General features: G+C 37.9%; 1 protein-coding gene across 1 annotated transcript in view; it reads right to left on the bottom strand.

Annotated features, from left to right (window-relative positions):
- GTF2F2 (general transcription factor IIF subunit 2) overlaps positions 1-15246 on the bottom strand; it is a 95609-nt gene that overhangs the window by 71300 nt on the left and 9063 nt on the right. Inside the window, exons 4-5 of the mRNA XM_030469181.1 lie at positions 14429-14573; positions 6701-6739 (exon numbers count right to left, since the gene is read on the bottom strand). Of these exons, the coding sequence (XP_030325041.1) occupies positions 6701-6739; positions 14429-14573 (184 nt within the window). The remainder of the gene's footprint in view (positions 1-6700; positions 6740-14428; positions 14574-15246) is intronic.

Raw genomic sequence — 15246 nt, 5'->3', positions numbered from 1 at the left:
TGAAATCAACTTATCTTTTGGCTTTCCCTATGCCATGTCTCAGAAAGGCAATGTTCCTTTTTGCAGCAGCAGTCGGAGGAATTACCATTTTTCTAAAAATTGTTAATAGAAAACAAGCTACAAATCTACTGTTGTAGCTCCACAGAAAGCTGCTTGTTATCTCAAAGAAGGTTTTTTATTTTGTACCATAGCGAACAGATGAAAAAAAAAAAATAGGTCAGAGGTGGGTACAAGACTCAGTCAATTAGGAAGAAAAAATTAAGCAAACAAACTAGCAATGAACAGCCTAAGCATCAAAAAACATACACAGAACAAGCAACTGTGACACCAAACCTAGCAATTTATTTCCTCTCTACTACTTAAATAAAGCCTTTGACAAGTACTAGGAATAAAGCAATACTGTTTCTCAATGCTGAAACTGGTAATCTCAGAGGAGACAAATTTAAGGTACCAAAAGTCAGGGTGATAAGAATCAGCTAAACAGAGAAAAAGGCACTCTCAGATTAGGAGTCTTATCAATACTAACTTCATCTAACACCTGCAGCACTGTGATATTTGCAACTCATTTCCTAAAACAAAGAGCAAATTATGTTCTTTCCCAACAGGCAGAAATACAACATCTAGGCTACTTGGTGCCTTCTTGTATCATGGTAAAAATCCACCTCTGTAAGACTTTTCTGCCATGCAGAGATGCTGAGTTTAGGGTTTCCCCACAGAGTGCAGTGCAGAATCCCTAAGACAACCTGCATGAGTAAGGCAATATGCTGTACCACAGCTACACAATGCTCCTGCTTCTGTGTCACCACAGCTGTTGGCAAGATGCTGGGGCTGGAAAAGCCTTATAGCTCAGGAAGAGCATCAAATGAGCTCTGCTGGACTGCTTCTGGACTCAAGCACAGCGAGAGCTCAGGTCCTGCAGTGCTGCAGCCTCCCACATTCTTGCAGGTTTAAGGCAGAACTTGAGAAGAGCTGCTCTTGCCTTTGCCTTCACTACCCTTCCCCTCAGAAGTTATTTCCATGGTTAAAACCAAGAAACTTCAACTATCCCTGATGTAAGCTGTATAACAACAGCTTATCAAGGGAGCTTCCCCCCTCAGTACAGAACTGAGGGGGAAAAAATAGGGAAAAAGAATCAGAGCTTGAGAGTAATAGTACTGGACCAGGCTGAAGGACTGCTTTGCTCAGCACTGCAGCTCCAGCAAAGTGGCCAAAAGCAGATATCCATGAAGAAGGGAAGGGGCAGAGCACATATGTATGGTTCCCCTACTGGGTATGCATCCCAGTGTGCACCAGGCTTTTGTGGTTTGAGTTCTCATAAACCAAATGCCCTCTAAATCCGGGCACCCTTTGGTGAATTTTCTCTCACATATCTCTTTCGTGTCCTCTAAGGTCATGTAAGCCTTTAGCAAATACCACCTTCACATCCACAGTTTCTGGCAAGGAATTCAATAGCTCAATTATGCTCTGAGTGCAGAACTCCTCCTTATTTACTTTGAAACTGCCTCCTGCCAGCTTTACATCTGCTACAGACTGGCTTTGTACCGGCCAAGGCGTCGAGCATTTGATCTCTCTCTGTCCCTTTGATCCATCATTCAAGGCTCCAATTTGCAATACTGCAGAGGTCTGAACCCATCAAATGAGATTGTGCCAGTGGGTGAGTGAACTGCAATAATCAGCAAAATCCCTCACAGAAGGCAAGCACAATCTGTGGAGTCACTATCTGTGATGCCAGGCAAGGCTGAAATTCTTGGGATTTCTCTAGAGTCAGAAAGAAAGACCAAAAATTCTGGTATGAGCCAAAAGCATGGAATACTTTGTTCAAGCTGGATGTGGACATTGCTGAAGGACAGAACAGGCTCGTGGGATTAATTCCCACTGTTTTATATTGGGTTCTGTTCTCAGGATAGAGACTGTGTGACAATAAATACATCAGTACTGCTCAGAAAAATATAAACTTTAGAATCATCATCCAGAATACTAAAATAAATAGCCAGACCCTGAGGACACAAAGGCAAATTATGCAAGTTCTCAAAAAAATGAACTCCAGTTAGTGCTGATATTCATTAAATCCATGCCCTTTTTGCTGGTCTATCAGTGCACCTTCTCTGATTCTCCATAATATTTATTATAACCAGTATGACAGACTTTGACTAAATATATCTTAAAGCAGAAACTGTTGCTGGTTTTATGTTCCAACAGCTACAAGTGGAGTCTCATTACTGATTATGCTTCCTGAAAAACTACTGGGAAGCTTATATTTTAAAGTTCTGTTACATTTATCTGCCAACAAAAGCAGTTATATATTCTAGTCAAAAACTCCATGGCTTGAAAATGGCAGATGCCATAACTAAGTTATCTTCAGCACAGTTTCAAGCTAGTATTTAAATCAAGTATTACTTTTTATTCCTCCAGATGGTAATTTTTCAGTTAGAATTTCACTTTTAAATATATCTATGTTAACCTTAATAGTGCATAAAATCAAATGTCTATATAGCAGCCCTATACAGTTCTAGTTCATAATGTAAGAACAAAAATTTGCTGATTTTACTTTGTTTATCAAAGTGCTTACACTAAATTTAAAATATCCCAACCCATGTATAAGCAACATCTGGATTATTTTTTATTGCAACACCAAAAAAATGAAGTGAGTTTCAACTACAGACAATTCAAGTGTTGCATATTGGTATCTGCAGTCAAACACATGCATTCACAATTGACAATATCTTAATAGTAGGTTTATTGTCTGCAGCAGCTCAGGTTATTTATTCCTTTTACCCAAAGTCAGATCAGAAATGGTCCCAATGGTGCCTCTCTCCCTTCACTATAAGGCATTTGTATTACTCACTGGCAGGTTTAGGGAACAGAGATGACTAACACCTTGTACTAAAGCATTTTCAGTCCTGAAAGCTGCTATTTGCTATGTTTAATATAAGTTTAATGTCAAAGACTTCACAAGATGAAATTTGGATACTACAGGAGTTCAATGGGCTTAAAGTAGGTTCAGAGATTCACAGAATGGTTTGGGTTGGAAGGGACCTTAAAGATCACCTCATTCCAACCCCCTGCATGGGCAGGGACACCTCCCACCAGACCAGGTTGCTCAAAGCCCCATCCAACCTGGCCATGAACACTGCCAGGGAGGGGGCAGCCACAACTTTCTTGGGCAACCTGTGCCAGTGTCTCACCACCCATATAGGAAAGAACAGGTTCAGGAACTTCAATTAGTAGGAACTTCAATAATGTTAACACCATTAGAAGTACACATTCTGGAAGAAAAAGGAATATCTGTATACAAACCTAGAATACCCCCTCACAAAGCAAATAAAACAACACAAACAATACTGTGCCTCCAAAACTACATTATCAAAGTTTAGGCAGCATTATAATCCCATGCAACTTTCATTTAATGCACTTTCACAAGGACAGCATCTAATTACATTTGCTCTTACATGAGAATGCATTTCTTCACCTGCACTCTCAGCAAACTACACAGGTAGCAGCTTTTGGGTTATTTTTATGTGGGGGAGGAGAGGCAGGCTACACCATACCTGGCAAAAATGCTTGGCTTTTTACACCTTCTGTAGACACAACAGCACTTATGCTTGGTGCAAGTAAAGCCATAAGCAAACACATGGCTGGGTTTAAGTCACTTGTTCAGCATCATATAGGAACTAGAAGAGCCAATTCTCATTTCCCTTTTCCTTTACCTATGTAATTTACTATAACCCTTTCACATTTAACAGAAACCAGCCTTCAGGCACTACACAGCACTGGCTGAATCCCTGAGCACTGCTTCCTCAGATGCAATAATCAAGAAGGATTTTTGTATGGAAAAACTGATCTAAAATTATCAAACTGTATATATGCAAAAGGAGCTCAAATGTAGCTTAATTAAATTTGTTAATGTATGCCTTCCTTCCTGAATATTTTGACTATAACCATAGCATCACCTAAGATATAGGTTAGGTTACATATTAGAAAGAATTTCTTTACGGAGTGAGTGATCCGGCATTGGAATGGGCTGCCCAGGGAAGTAGTGGATTCTCCATCCCTGGAGATATTTAAAAAGAGACTGGATGTGGCACTCAGTGCCATGGCCTGGTAACCACAGCAGAAGTGGTTCAAGGGTTGGACTTGATGATCTCTGAGGTCCCTTCCAACCCAGCCAATTCTATGATTCTATGATTCTATACTATGAATGCTAAAGTTTATATGGGCTCAAAACCAGGGATACTTCAGAGAGGGAAAATCCATGAGCGCTTGTTAAATAAAAGACCATGACATCTGAGTCTGGATCTTCCTGAGCTGGAGGATGGAAGAAGTATTTTGGGGAGGTCCCACTATGCTTCTGTGTTGGTCTTGTATTCTTATCAAGGCAGCTGCAATTGGCCTCCATTGAGGACAGAATACCAGCTAGATGGTTCTGGTCTGACCCAGAAATTTGTCTCTCTCCAAATGGTATCCAGCAGAGCAAACACACTGGCAATATCTTGCTTTTTGGTAAGCAGTTGGCAACTGCCCCAGCAATAAATAAAAATGTCATATATATAGTCCTAAAGATTTAGGACTTAAGCTCTGAAGACTCAATGTAAAAATGCAGGGGAGCTTTTTAAGAATGCAAGTCAAAGGATTTTTTAATGTTGTCTCATTAATTTCCTTTATTTGCTTTCTAACTACAAATAAGACATATTTTATTACCACGATGCCTAAAAGCAGCCATTAGTGTCTTGTGCTACATAAATACACAGAAGACATCATCATTGCCTCAGAAGTACTTATCCCAGGCCAAGATAAAGTAGATCAACAGCAAAATGGAGCACTCAATAACCTGAGCTAACATTTAAGAGGTCATCCTCTTTCCATCCTTGGAAAAGGTCATCCAAGTTCCAGGATCATTTTGAGGAAAAAAGTGAGTAAGCAAGTAAGTGCAACAGATGGCTGAGAGTCCTCCTTTAAATGCCCCAGTGTTACCAACTACCATCACTCAAACTAAATCCACGACCAACTTGATTCCAGTATCAAAATTCTCATTCATTTTAGCAGTTAACATCTCAAAATGTTTTACAGGTGATATCCTCACAGCAGTGAGTCTCAGTTTTCCAGTGACATAAAATACTAATCTTTAGCCTTTCTTTACATTAAAGCAGCATCACAACTGACATATAACTGGAGTGAACGGATTTCAATGAGTAACCAAGAAAATTTTCAAGCTATAAAATACATCTTGGGTTCAGTTCAAGTCTACAGACTATAACTACTACTACTCTACTCTCCTAACACCACTCTTTTGACATTCTTAAGCCAGTGCAATAAAAAGCATTTCAGTACTACAAAGAACTCCCTCCTATAAAGAACAAACCCCATATATCCCATATACCCCTATGCCTGGCCCTAGCCAGGCACAAAGTATACACTTGATGCTGAAATACAATTCAAATGGAAGTCAAATATTTGTAAAATAGACATGTTAAAGGTCTAGAAAAATTCTGTCAAGGAGACTTTTTGAAAACCCACTAGCATTAGTTTTACATTTAGGAATTTAAAAACTGTTTTTTAAGAAAGGCAGGAGTGTGAAACTCTTTCCAGTCCACCTAATATCTCTGCCATTACCTATCAGCCCAGTCACAGTACTATCTTCCCTGTGAGCACCAGAGATAATCCTTCTACTAACAAGACTGAGATTTTTGTCTATATATATTGTATTAACTGTCTCCAGTTTCCCAGGTTCACAGGCTTTTGCTAACACTGGCACTTATTTGCAGTAGTATGTTAATAATATTTTCGAAACTTCTCTTTAATAAAAGCAGAAAAAGGGATTTTTATTAAACACTACTTGACACTGTAAAATTGGCATGCTGTCATGCACCTATCTGGGAATTTCAGTAAAGGTAACCCAAAAGCTTTAACCAAAAAGAAGGGGACAGAGCCTCAAGATAGGGCTGTTCAAGTGGCTGGGGACATTTGCAGACACGTGTGTTAGAGTCAGATTTCCTGGAATCATTTTCTTTAGTGACTGTAAAGGAAGCCTGCACAGACTGCCTCTGACCTGAAATAAAATCTTTAGGATATCAGGCAGCTTTAGGATTGTAAGCATGCAGCCCATTTCACAAACAAACCAAACAAAAAACCATAAACCAAAACAAAAAAACAAACAAAACCCAAGAGCAACCAAAAAAATCAACTATCCAAAGGGACACACTTTCATTTACAACTGAACTGTGTAAGAACATCACACTTTCACTACAGCAACTGCAGTAGAAGAAGCACTCCTAGAATTTTTAACTGCACTTATAACATCATTGGATTAATATGTAACAGACAGGTAGTAACTGTGAACCATTTTTTACTCCTTTCAAAGAATTTATAGATCTTTCACAATGAGTATTTTTTTCATTAGAAAAACTGTATTTGGATTAAAGGACTAATAATTGAACACTATTTTTCTTCTTGCATAGTATATGCAATTAAAATCAAATAACAAAAGACTGGCAAATTTCCTACCAACTTTCCAACAAGGAGGAGAGAATCAAAACTAAAAGATACAGACAACCAGTTTAAAGTAATTTTTCAGTATTCTATATACAATATAGAAATACAGTAAGATACCTCATTTTCTTTTCAATGTACTGATTGTTTGAAAACAGAAAAGATGCAGTCATAAGGAAATTTTAAGTGTTTCAAAGAAAGTGTCCACACTCACCAGTGCAGCTGCTTTCAGATTTGTCTTCTGGTTGGCCTTCTGGGAAAACAAAACAAAACAAAAAAATGAATAAAAAAGTAAAGGTAATATTTCTGTGCTCATTGTTTGAGATTACACCTAAAAAGTGAATTGCAAAGCAAAGAACAGTAAATCATGAAACACATCACAATCACTATGTTTGATTAATATTTAGAAACTTAATATCTGAAGAATAACTTGCCACAGGGAGAGACAAAAAAGCCTTCTCCTTCAGTGCCCCACTTACTTAATAAGAGAACTTCATTACACTTCCAGTTGAGGTCTGCAGGCAAGAACTCATACATTCAGACAAAATCAGTAATATTACACCTAAGCAATGAATGCTGTCTATCTATCTCACTGCTCACTCTAAACAGATATTACTTTTGCATTTTAAAAAAACCAACCAGCCAACCAACCAACCAACCAAGGTTCTGCAGAAGAATGCTCTTGATTAGTATTAGGTACATTTTTTAACTCAATAAACATCTCCCCTACCCTTTTTGAAGGTCATGCAAGGATTTTTCCTAGATCATTTCTCTTTCTCAGTGGCCCTCAAGTAGTCCTATAGCCCAACTCACTATGCACAAAACACACACAATAATAAAAATCCTCTGTTCCACAGAGCGTAGAATCAAAGTATCTATGAAGGAAAATATGAGATACAGGTGTAGCAGTGAATGGCAGATTCAGAGTCAGAAACAGCTTTCTATATCAAACAAACTCCAGCCCAGCACTTGAAGAGATGGCAGCCAGTGGATGTATTTTGGGAGAGGTCTAACACTTACCAAATCCTATGAAACTAAAACCCTACATAGGTTTGTCAGCCTGTAATTTGACTGTTTATCCCACATTTCTCCTTTTTATGCATCTTCAAAGGCAGAGAATAAAAAAAAAAATTTATTTATTAAGAATAGTTAAAAATGGTCAAATATACTTGTCCTTAGCTTTCAACTCAAGAGATGTCACAACTATCATCACAGATTATTTACTTGCAGGCAAGAGTGAATTACTGCTCTAACTAGGAGAGTAGTTTTTGAGCATTTCTGCCAATTACAGGCTGGATATCAGCAGAACTGAAAACGTGAAGTATTTGTTCTCTTGCCACTGATTGTTGGTGGCTTTCAGGGGTGATGGCCCTGTTTACTCACTGAGATGGCTGACAGGCTGAGGAGTAATTCACATGGAAATAGCAGTATCTTACAGATCCTCCTTTCTTTCCAGGTGGTTCATTAGCCCTAGCAGCAGAAGGAACAAGCCTTTTCACTCAGAGAACATAATTCCATGGGGCCTCTTCAGCCATGAGCATTCACACAGCAAGTTAAGATCCCTGCCAACTTTCAGATATAGATGCAGAATAGCCTTTTTGCAGAAAACCAGGTATTTTGTCACTGACCTTTTTTTGTGTGTGTGTATTTAGCACATTACAGCAAAATGCTATTACCCAATGGATATCCCCACTCAGATGTAACTTAATTAAGGAAGCATTCAGTTCACAGGCAAGAAGCAAAGAGGATGTAATGAAGAATGTGCAAATCAACTAAGATATTAATCCCTGCCTGGGCTGAGATGCAAGCAGCAGCTGGATTCAAAGCTGTCTCTTTTTAACTCTGTTTTAAAGCCTAGCTACACAGCCAGAACTGCTGCATAAGACATTACACTTAAAAATTGTTAATGGCATCTATTATTCAAGTAACAATAAATGTGCATCATATCTACAGAGGGAGTGTGTGCTCATTTGTCTGCTTATAGCAACAGAATCTGCCCTCTACAGCAGAGACTATAAACAAAAATTCAAGCCTCACAAAAAAGCAGGATTTTCCTCATCATTACACAATTTATTTTGGTTATAATTAGGTCACAAGTCTCTGCTCCAAAAATCTTCTCATCACTCATCCCATGAAGAAGATAAAGGAAGTTGTACTCTATCTACTCAATACATTTTACCAATGAAGATGACAGAGGCTCAGCCTTCTCACCAACATGCAAGATTCACAGATAAATGTCAACACATTGGGGCTGTTTGGTTTTGTTGTAGTTGTTGATTTATTTGTGGGGACAAGGTTGGGGGAGGTGGGTGCTTTTTTACACATACATCCCTGACTGGGAAAAAATAATGAAATTTAAAATCACTGAAGCAGGCAGAAAGCCAATCCTATTCCTGTCACACTGAGTCCATTCAAAGATCCCATACATTTTGTGCATTATTTCCTCAGTTGTTTAAATTTGTACAGGAATTAACAGTCTATATTTTTAATAACAAAAATTTAAAGAAAAGCTTACCCCTGTCAGCTAGCTAAACTAAAATACACTAATTTGTTAATCCTTGAAACACCAATATAAAATAAGTAAATAAATTTCCATTTTTTATAGAAGGAAAAGAGAGAGATGATATATGCAGTCCCAATTTTTTTTAAAAACTGGAGCATTTGTGTCACAATAATACATACAAAGTCTTGTCTCATCAAAATGTTGTCTGTAATTAGACTACCTTGAGCCCCATATTCTACTTTTATGATCAGGGGTTTTATCTTCTTTAAATCCTCACAGATTTTGGAAATTTGTAGAAATGCCAGAGATCTGAGAGGCTGCTGTTGCTTCTATTGCTTTTGATGATGAGGCTGCTGATAGGTTTCCCTATTCTGCTAACAGCAGTCTCTGTAAGACTGAAGTACATAAAGGAACAAAGAAGGTTTAAGTAAGACCCCTGAACATTGTGGAGACTCAAATGTGTGGTTAAGTGTCAGCCTGAACAAACAGAGACAACTGGAAAGTACTGTTAAAGTAGACAGGTGTATCTCAAAACCACTCAGCAGGCAAGAGCTGAGACAGCAGAACGGCAAGGGAGGGTGTTTATTTCCTAAGTAAGAGTTTGATGAAAAATCTGACAAGTCAAACATTCATCTAATATGATTAGAAGTTGTTTCTCAAAGCACCAAAATTCTGAGCACTTTGTATTTTAATGGAAACAAAAGTGATTATGGGAGTTACTACTTTAATGAAAGAAACATCTTTCTAAGATTTTTATTCCTCTTTCTTCCCCCCACGTTTCTTTAAACAGCTGGATATATCTGATATTCCAAACTACAAAACACAGAATACAAACCTCTGAATATTCATTTTCACTGGAATACAACCAGACATTGTAAGTTACATAGTAGGAGTAATTCATGTACAACCCAGAAAAGGTCCTTTCATATTTGAGAAGCTGTTTAAGGGAAGAAAAGCTCAACCCCAAACAAGGAGAGAATATTCAACACTAGTGGGGAAAAAAGAAGCTGTTCTAAGGTATATAGGCAGTTATGCCTATTATTGAGCAGGAATAAAAATAATATTAATTTCACAGATTGAGACTCTGAAAGAAGACTCAGAAAATTGGAGAATGTAATGTTAAAAGCCAGCAACCTTCTGTGAAGCAAGAAACAGTGAAACAACCCATGAATTAATGCTGCTCAGAAACAAAAGGTCTAGTAGCCATTTCTCAATGGAATTGTCTCAACTCTACTTTCAGTAAGACAGAAGAAGGATGAAGGAATGTGAAGTCACTAAAGCAGACATTAAGGCAACCACATTTATAAAGGAGGAGGTGTGAAGATATATTCAAAATTTCAACAAAATTAGTAATCTCACCCAGCTTTATAGACATATCTTACACTTTGTGCCTTCAGTGAAAAACCTTCCTCTCCACCCATCAGTCCTTTTAAAGTTATGGATGCAATTGCCTGCAAACATCTGTGTTTTCCCAAGCCACATTACTAGCACATTTTTCCAAGAACTAGCTCAGTAAAAAACTTCATTATCTGTATCTTCTTCATTATCTATAACATAGATACTTTTTTATATATATATTTGGAGCCAGCATTTCTAGACTACTCGCTGGCAGAAAAATTAAGCAAGAGGCAATTAAAGCAGTAAAGGAGTTAATTTATAATCAAAATCAGAAAAGTTTGCTGCTAAAGGTTTAACAAAAGCACACTGCCTTTCCTTCAACCAAGAATGAAATTGTTAAAGTATAGCACTTCGTTATGTCAAAAGTGTCTGCTCAGAAAAAAATAATTTTAACCAAATTTAACTATATCAAACCCATGACTTGCCCTTAAACACTTCCTTGCTATACAGGCATAAGACAAAACCATTTGGTTCAATACAATACCCTGAAATATATGCAAAATGCTCTCTTTCCCTCCCGCCCCAAAAATTACAGCTATGATAACTGATGACAAAGATAAGATTAAATGACTGGAAGCACAAATAGCATTGTTGCATAGCAACTCTTGATGTACATATGGTGATGTTTATGGAACAGAATGTAGTTCATATTTAATGCAGAAATACTACTGAAACCAGCCTAGACAGCAAGACCTAGACAGCAAGAGACAACTGAGCTCTGGATCCCTCTGCAGTCATCACAGAAGCCACACTTCCCACCAGCTTTCCTAAAGGGATGTTCAGGAACACCACCACCACAGGTCTTACTGATTTGTCCTGCAATGAAGACAGCCTAATATCCCACAAGTGCAAACAGCCCTGAAAGGGCAGGGAGATGATATTCTGCAATTTCAGAGCACACTGTACTACTCTGCATTATTCATTACAGCTGTTTCAAAATATAGAAATAGGAAAAGAAAACCCAGAGTTCTCCTTAACAAAGTGCACCAGGCATAGATCAGATTTTTAATAGTATCTGGGATGGGGTCCACTTAACCCAGCTTCGCATTAGCTCAGATCTAGTACACACACTGCAGAAGACCAAGAAACTACAAGTCATGAGATTTTGGACATAACAAATGGCATCGCAGAAAAGTTCTCTATTTTTCTGCTATTAACTGCTAGGGGACCACCAGAGATGCAGAGGCTTACAAAGTAAGAATTAAAGGATGTCTTCCAGCTACAACAGGTATTATAAGCAAGTTCAGTAAAGATAAAACACAGAAAATCCACTGAAAAGTCTAGAAAATAAACCATGCAGAAAATATCTGATTACTTGCCAAATTTGATTTCTTTTGCTTGCTCTAAATAACCTGACAAATTAATGTGAAGTGATGAACTATCCAAAATATGTAAACTCTCTGCAGCATCCGCCACAATTACAAAATATCTGTTAAGAAGCTTTGTCATCTTTCATTCATTTTCTGAAACACCATCAAAAAGATGGTCACTACAACATAAGGAATCCAGGATTAGAAGGCAACATATAAAATAGATCTCAGGGTTTTCAGTGTACTCCAAAAAAAAACCCAAAACAAAAAACCAAAAACCCAAACCCATAACCAAAAAAAAGCCCTATCTTAATCAAACACACACAACTGTTTCATGCCATTTGCTCAATTTTAGGTAAGTTCATTCCCCAATAAAGGTACTGACTTATTGCCTGAGAATAATAGTGCATGAAGCACATTTTTTTATCCATATTTCATGTGCACATTTCCTGAAAGATATCCTTCCATATGCAACATTAGCAATGCTGTCTGCAGTTCCACAGCAGCTCTGGCCCATGATTCAAACTGGCAGACTGGTTCTGTTACATGGTGCACTGCACAAAAGAAAAAGGAACAAATTCACCAATGCCTTTCACAAAAATATTCTAACTTAAATCTGAAGACAAATACTGGTCTGTGAATGTAAAAATGAATGAATTTCCATTTTATATGACTGGTTTTTACTGCAGATTGACTGATTTGCAACAACATGTAGGTTTTTATTGAGGTTTTTTTCCATGGTTGGGATACTTTAGAGGTTTTTTTACTTTTGGACTTTCTGGCATCAAATAAGGTAGCAGCCTGTCTTTCAGTTGAGATATCCAGGTACTTTCACCCCACTCTTCAGACACCTGTTTTCACACTAACCATAATTCACTACAAAATTTATTCCAAGTGTCTGTGGAGCTCAAAACACACTTGCCATACACATTCAAAGACAAGAGTGTGGCTACATGACCATGGTGTCTGTAAGATATCTGACTGGAACTTGAAATATTTGTGTCACAATCTTTAAAACAACAGCAAAAAGTCATGCAAGAAAGCACGTATGAAGTTTCTTTCTGACTCTACAGTCCATGCCATCTTTAACACAACAAAACCACATTTTAGCTATTTTGCATTTAAGCACATTTCATGAAAACTGCATTTTATGCTTGCTAATTAAATGCTTCATTCCAAACATTCTTCATTTCACTAACTACCCAATTGCTCCCGATTAATACAGTAACTGCTACTTAACAGATCCACAGAGCTTGAAAAACATTGTGGTTGCTAAGAAATGCAGATTTTTTTTATTGATTAAATAAAAATTGGACAGCTGAGTAGATAAGGTTTTGAGATATTGGTATTACAGATGGTAAACCAGAAATAAATGGGCATCTTCTAGCCATCACATTTCAATGACTTTCATTCTGATGGCAAATACTCCATATTCAAGTTAAACATCTGCATTCAGTGCAGCTTACATTTCAAAACCATTAGAGGTTTTTCAAGCACTGTTTTTTTATAAGAAGGTGTCTCGGGAAGGAAAATCCCAGAGGATTTGCAGCAAACACACAAAAATGACTGAATGTATATTCTCAACACATCTTCACATCTGAAATCTGTCTCTTCTGTCAAGCGTTCTGATGCTGAGGAACAGAGAAATAAAAAAGGATGAGGTGCTACTAAAATGCTTACCCTGTTCTTAAAAACTTACTCCCTGTCTCTCCTACTTGTGATCTGTGAATTATAAAAAACAATATGCTTGAAATGTTGCAAGTCACAAACACAAACCAACGATTTTTTTAAAGTGAGAAACCAGTATCATGACTACATTACTTTCACAGAAAGGGGATAATAAGTGAAAAGTGCCCACACTGTGCTGTAAGAGCTTGTACTTGATATCTCAATGCTCACCCATTAAATTGTTCAATAGAGTTAAAAAAAAAGAAGGTGATCAAAGTTACCAAGTATTCTAACTCTGTCCTGTGATTTACAATTCCCCTTCCCTCATTTATTTGATAAAGCATCACACTGCCATCACAGCAATTACCTGCCAGTCTACAAGCACCAGAATATCAGAAGAGGATTACACTGTAGTTTTCTGCCCCACAGAAGACACAAGTACCAAAAAATGTTACTCTTTTTTGTCTTTTCATACATCACTCATACAGCCACTGAGCTGAACTTCTGGCAGGCCAAGCAGCTGAAATCCAGTGAGAAAAATTATAACCTTGCTGCTGCACTGTTGGTATTATGAGCTTACTGAGGTTTAATGTACTTAAACAATACATAATACTTCAAGAAAATGTGGTAAACAGATGTGTTCATTGCTGAAATGGTTCCATTCAGAGGAAGAATCAGCATTCTTGTAACACTATATTCACAGCAGAGACCAATTCAAGGAGAAAACCAGAAAATACTAGTTGATTTAGCATATGGGAACACAAAAAAACCCTAAAGTGAAAACCCTAGAGGGGAATACAGAAAGTACCGCACTCCATGCTCTCTGTTCTCTTCAACAGACCTCCAGCTGAAATGTACAGGATACCTATATGTGAAGAACTGAAATTAAATGCCCAATCCTATGAGAAAAAGAGAGAGACAAAAAAAAGTACAGCAGCATTATGTATGCAGACAACAAAACAGTGCCAAAATCTGATGCCTGAGTCTTCTGCCCTTTACAGCATTCAGTTTATTTAAACCATTTACACAGGAATCATGAGAAATAACTTCAATTCTAACTTACCTACTGCACATTCTGTGAACACTGTTAAGGTCTGTCCTCCCACACTTTGCAAAAGAAATGGATGTTCTCTTGGTGCACTGACTGAAGTAGGTTTTCCTCCAATATCACTGATGTTTGCAAGCTCTTCATTCAAAGTAAATGACACCTAATAGTCACAATTGCCAGTGTTACTAAACCAACTCAATTGCACAGATTTACAAGTTATGGGGAAACAAAGAGAGAAAACACAAGAGGCACAGCACATTTCTGTTTCAAAAACATAAGGTATGGGATAAGACTCTTAACTATATTGACTTCTTGTTAAAGCACAGACTTCAAAGCTTTCATCTTCTAAAAAATTGTAAATTACTTCCTCCTGAAGTCAGAGAACAATTTGATTTTACTTACTAAAATGTAAGGCATAAAAGGTTTTCAGACATTGTTCAGTATGAGTGCTTTTAAAATGTTTCACACAGCCAGCTAAGATCCAGAAAAAGTGTTAATGTACTATGACAAGTGTTACTATGACAAGCCTGGGAACTCCTGAACTGCATGGAGCCCATGAGAGACCCAAATTGGGCTCCTTCACTCTGCTTACATTGGATGCCCAATGCAGAAGCTGAAGAGGTACTGGGGGAGGGACTGGGTAACCAGAATCCCCAGCTGCAGGACACAACAAGAAACTGGAAGATGAGTACTTCAGAGCAGCACTGTGTGCTTTTCCTCTGTGTACTGCTTGGTCTCATCCTGCCATCCAGCAACAGGTCCCTGGGAAGCTCTCTGTTCTCGTGGCCACCCTCACCACTGGGCTCCTCCCAGACTGCAGAACCTGCTTTGTG

The sequence above is a fragment of the Calypte anna genome, chromosome 1, assembly GCF_003957555.1.
Source record: "Calypte anna isolate BGI_N300 chromosome 1, bCalAnn1_v1.p, whole genome shotgun sequence".
NCBI lineage: Eukaryota > Metazoa > Chordata > Aves > Apodiformes > Trochilidae > Calypte > Calypte anna.
This window is presented reverse-complemented; position numbering and strand designations above follow the sequence as displayed.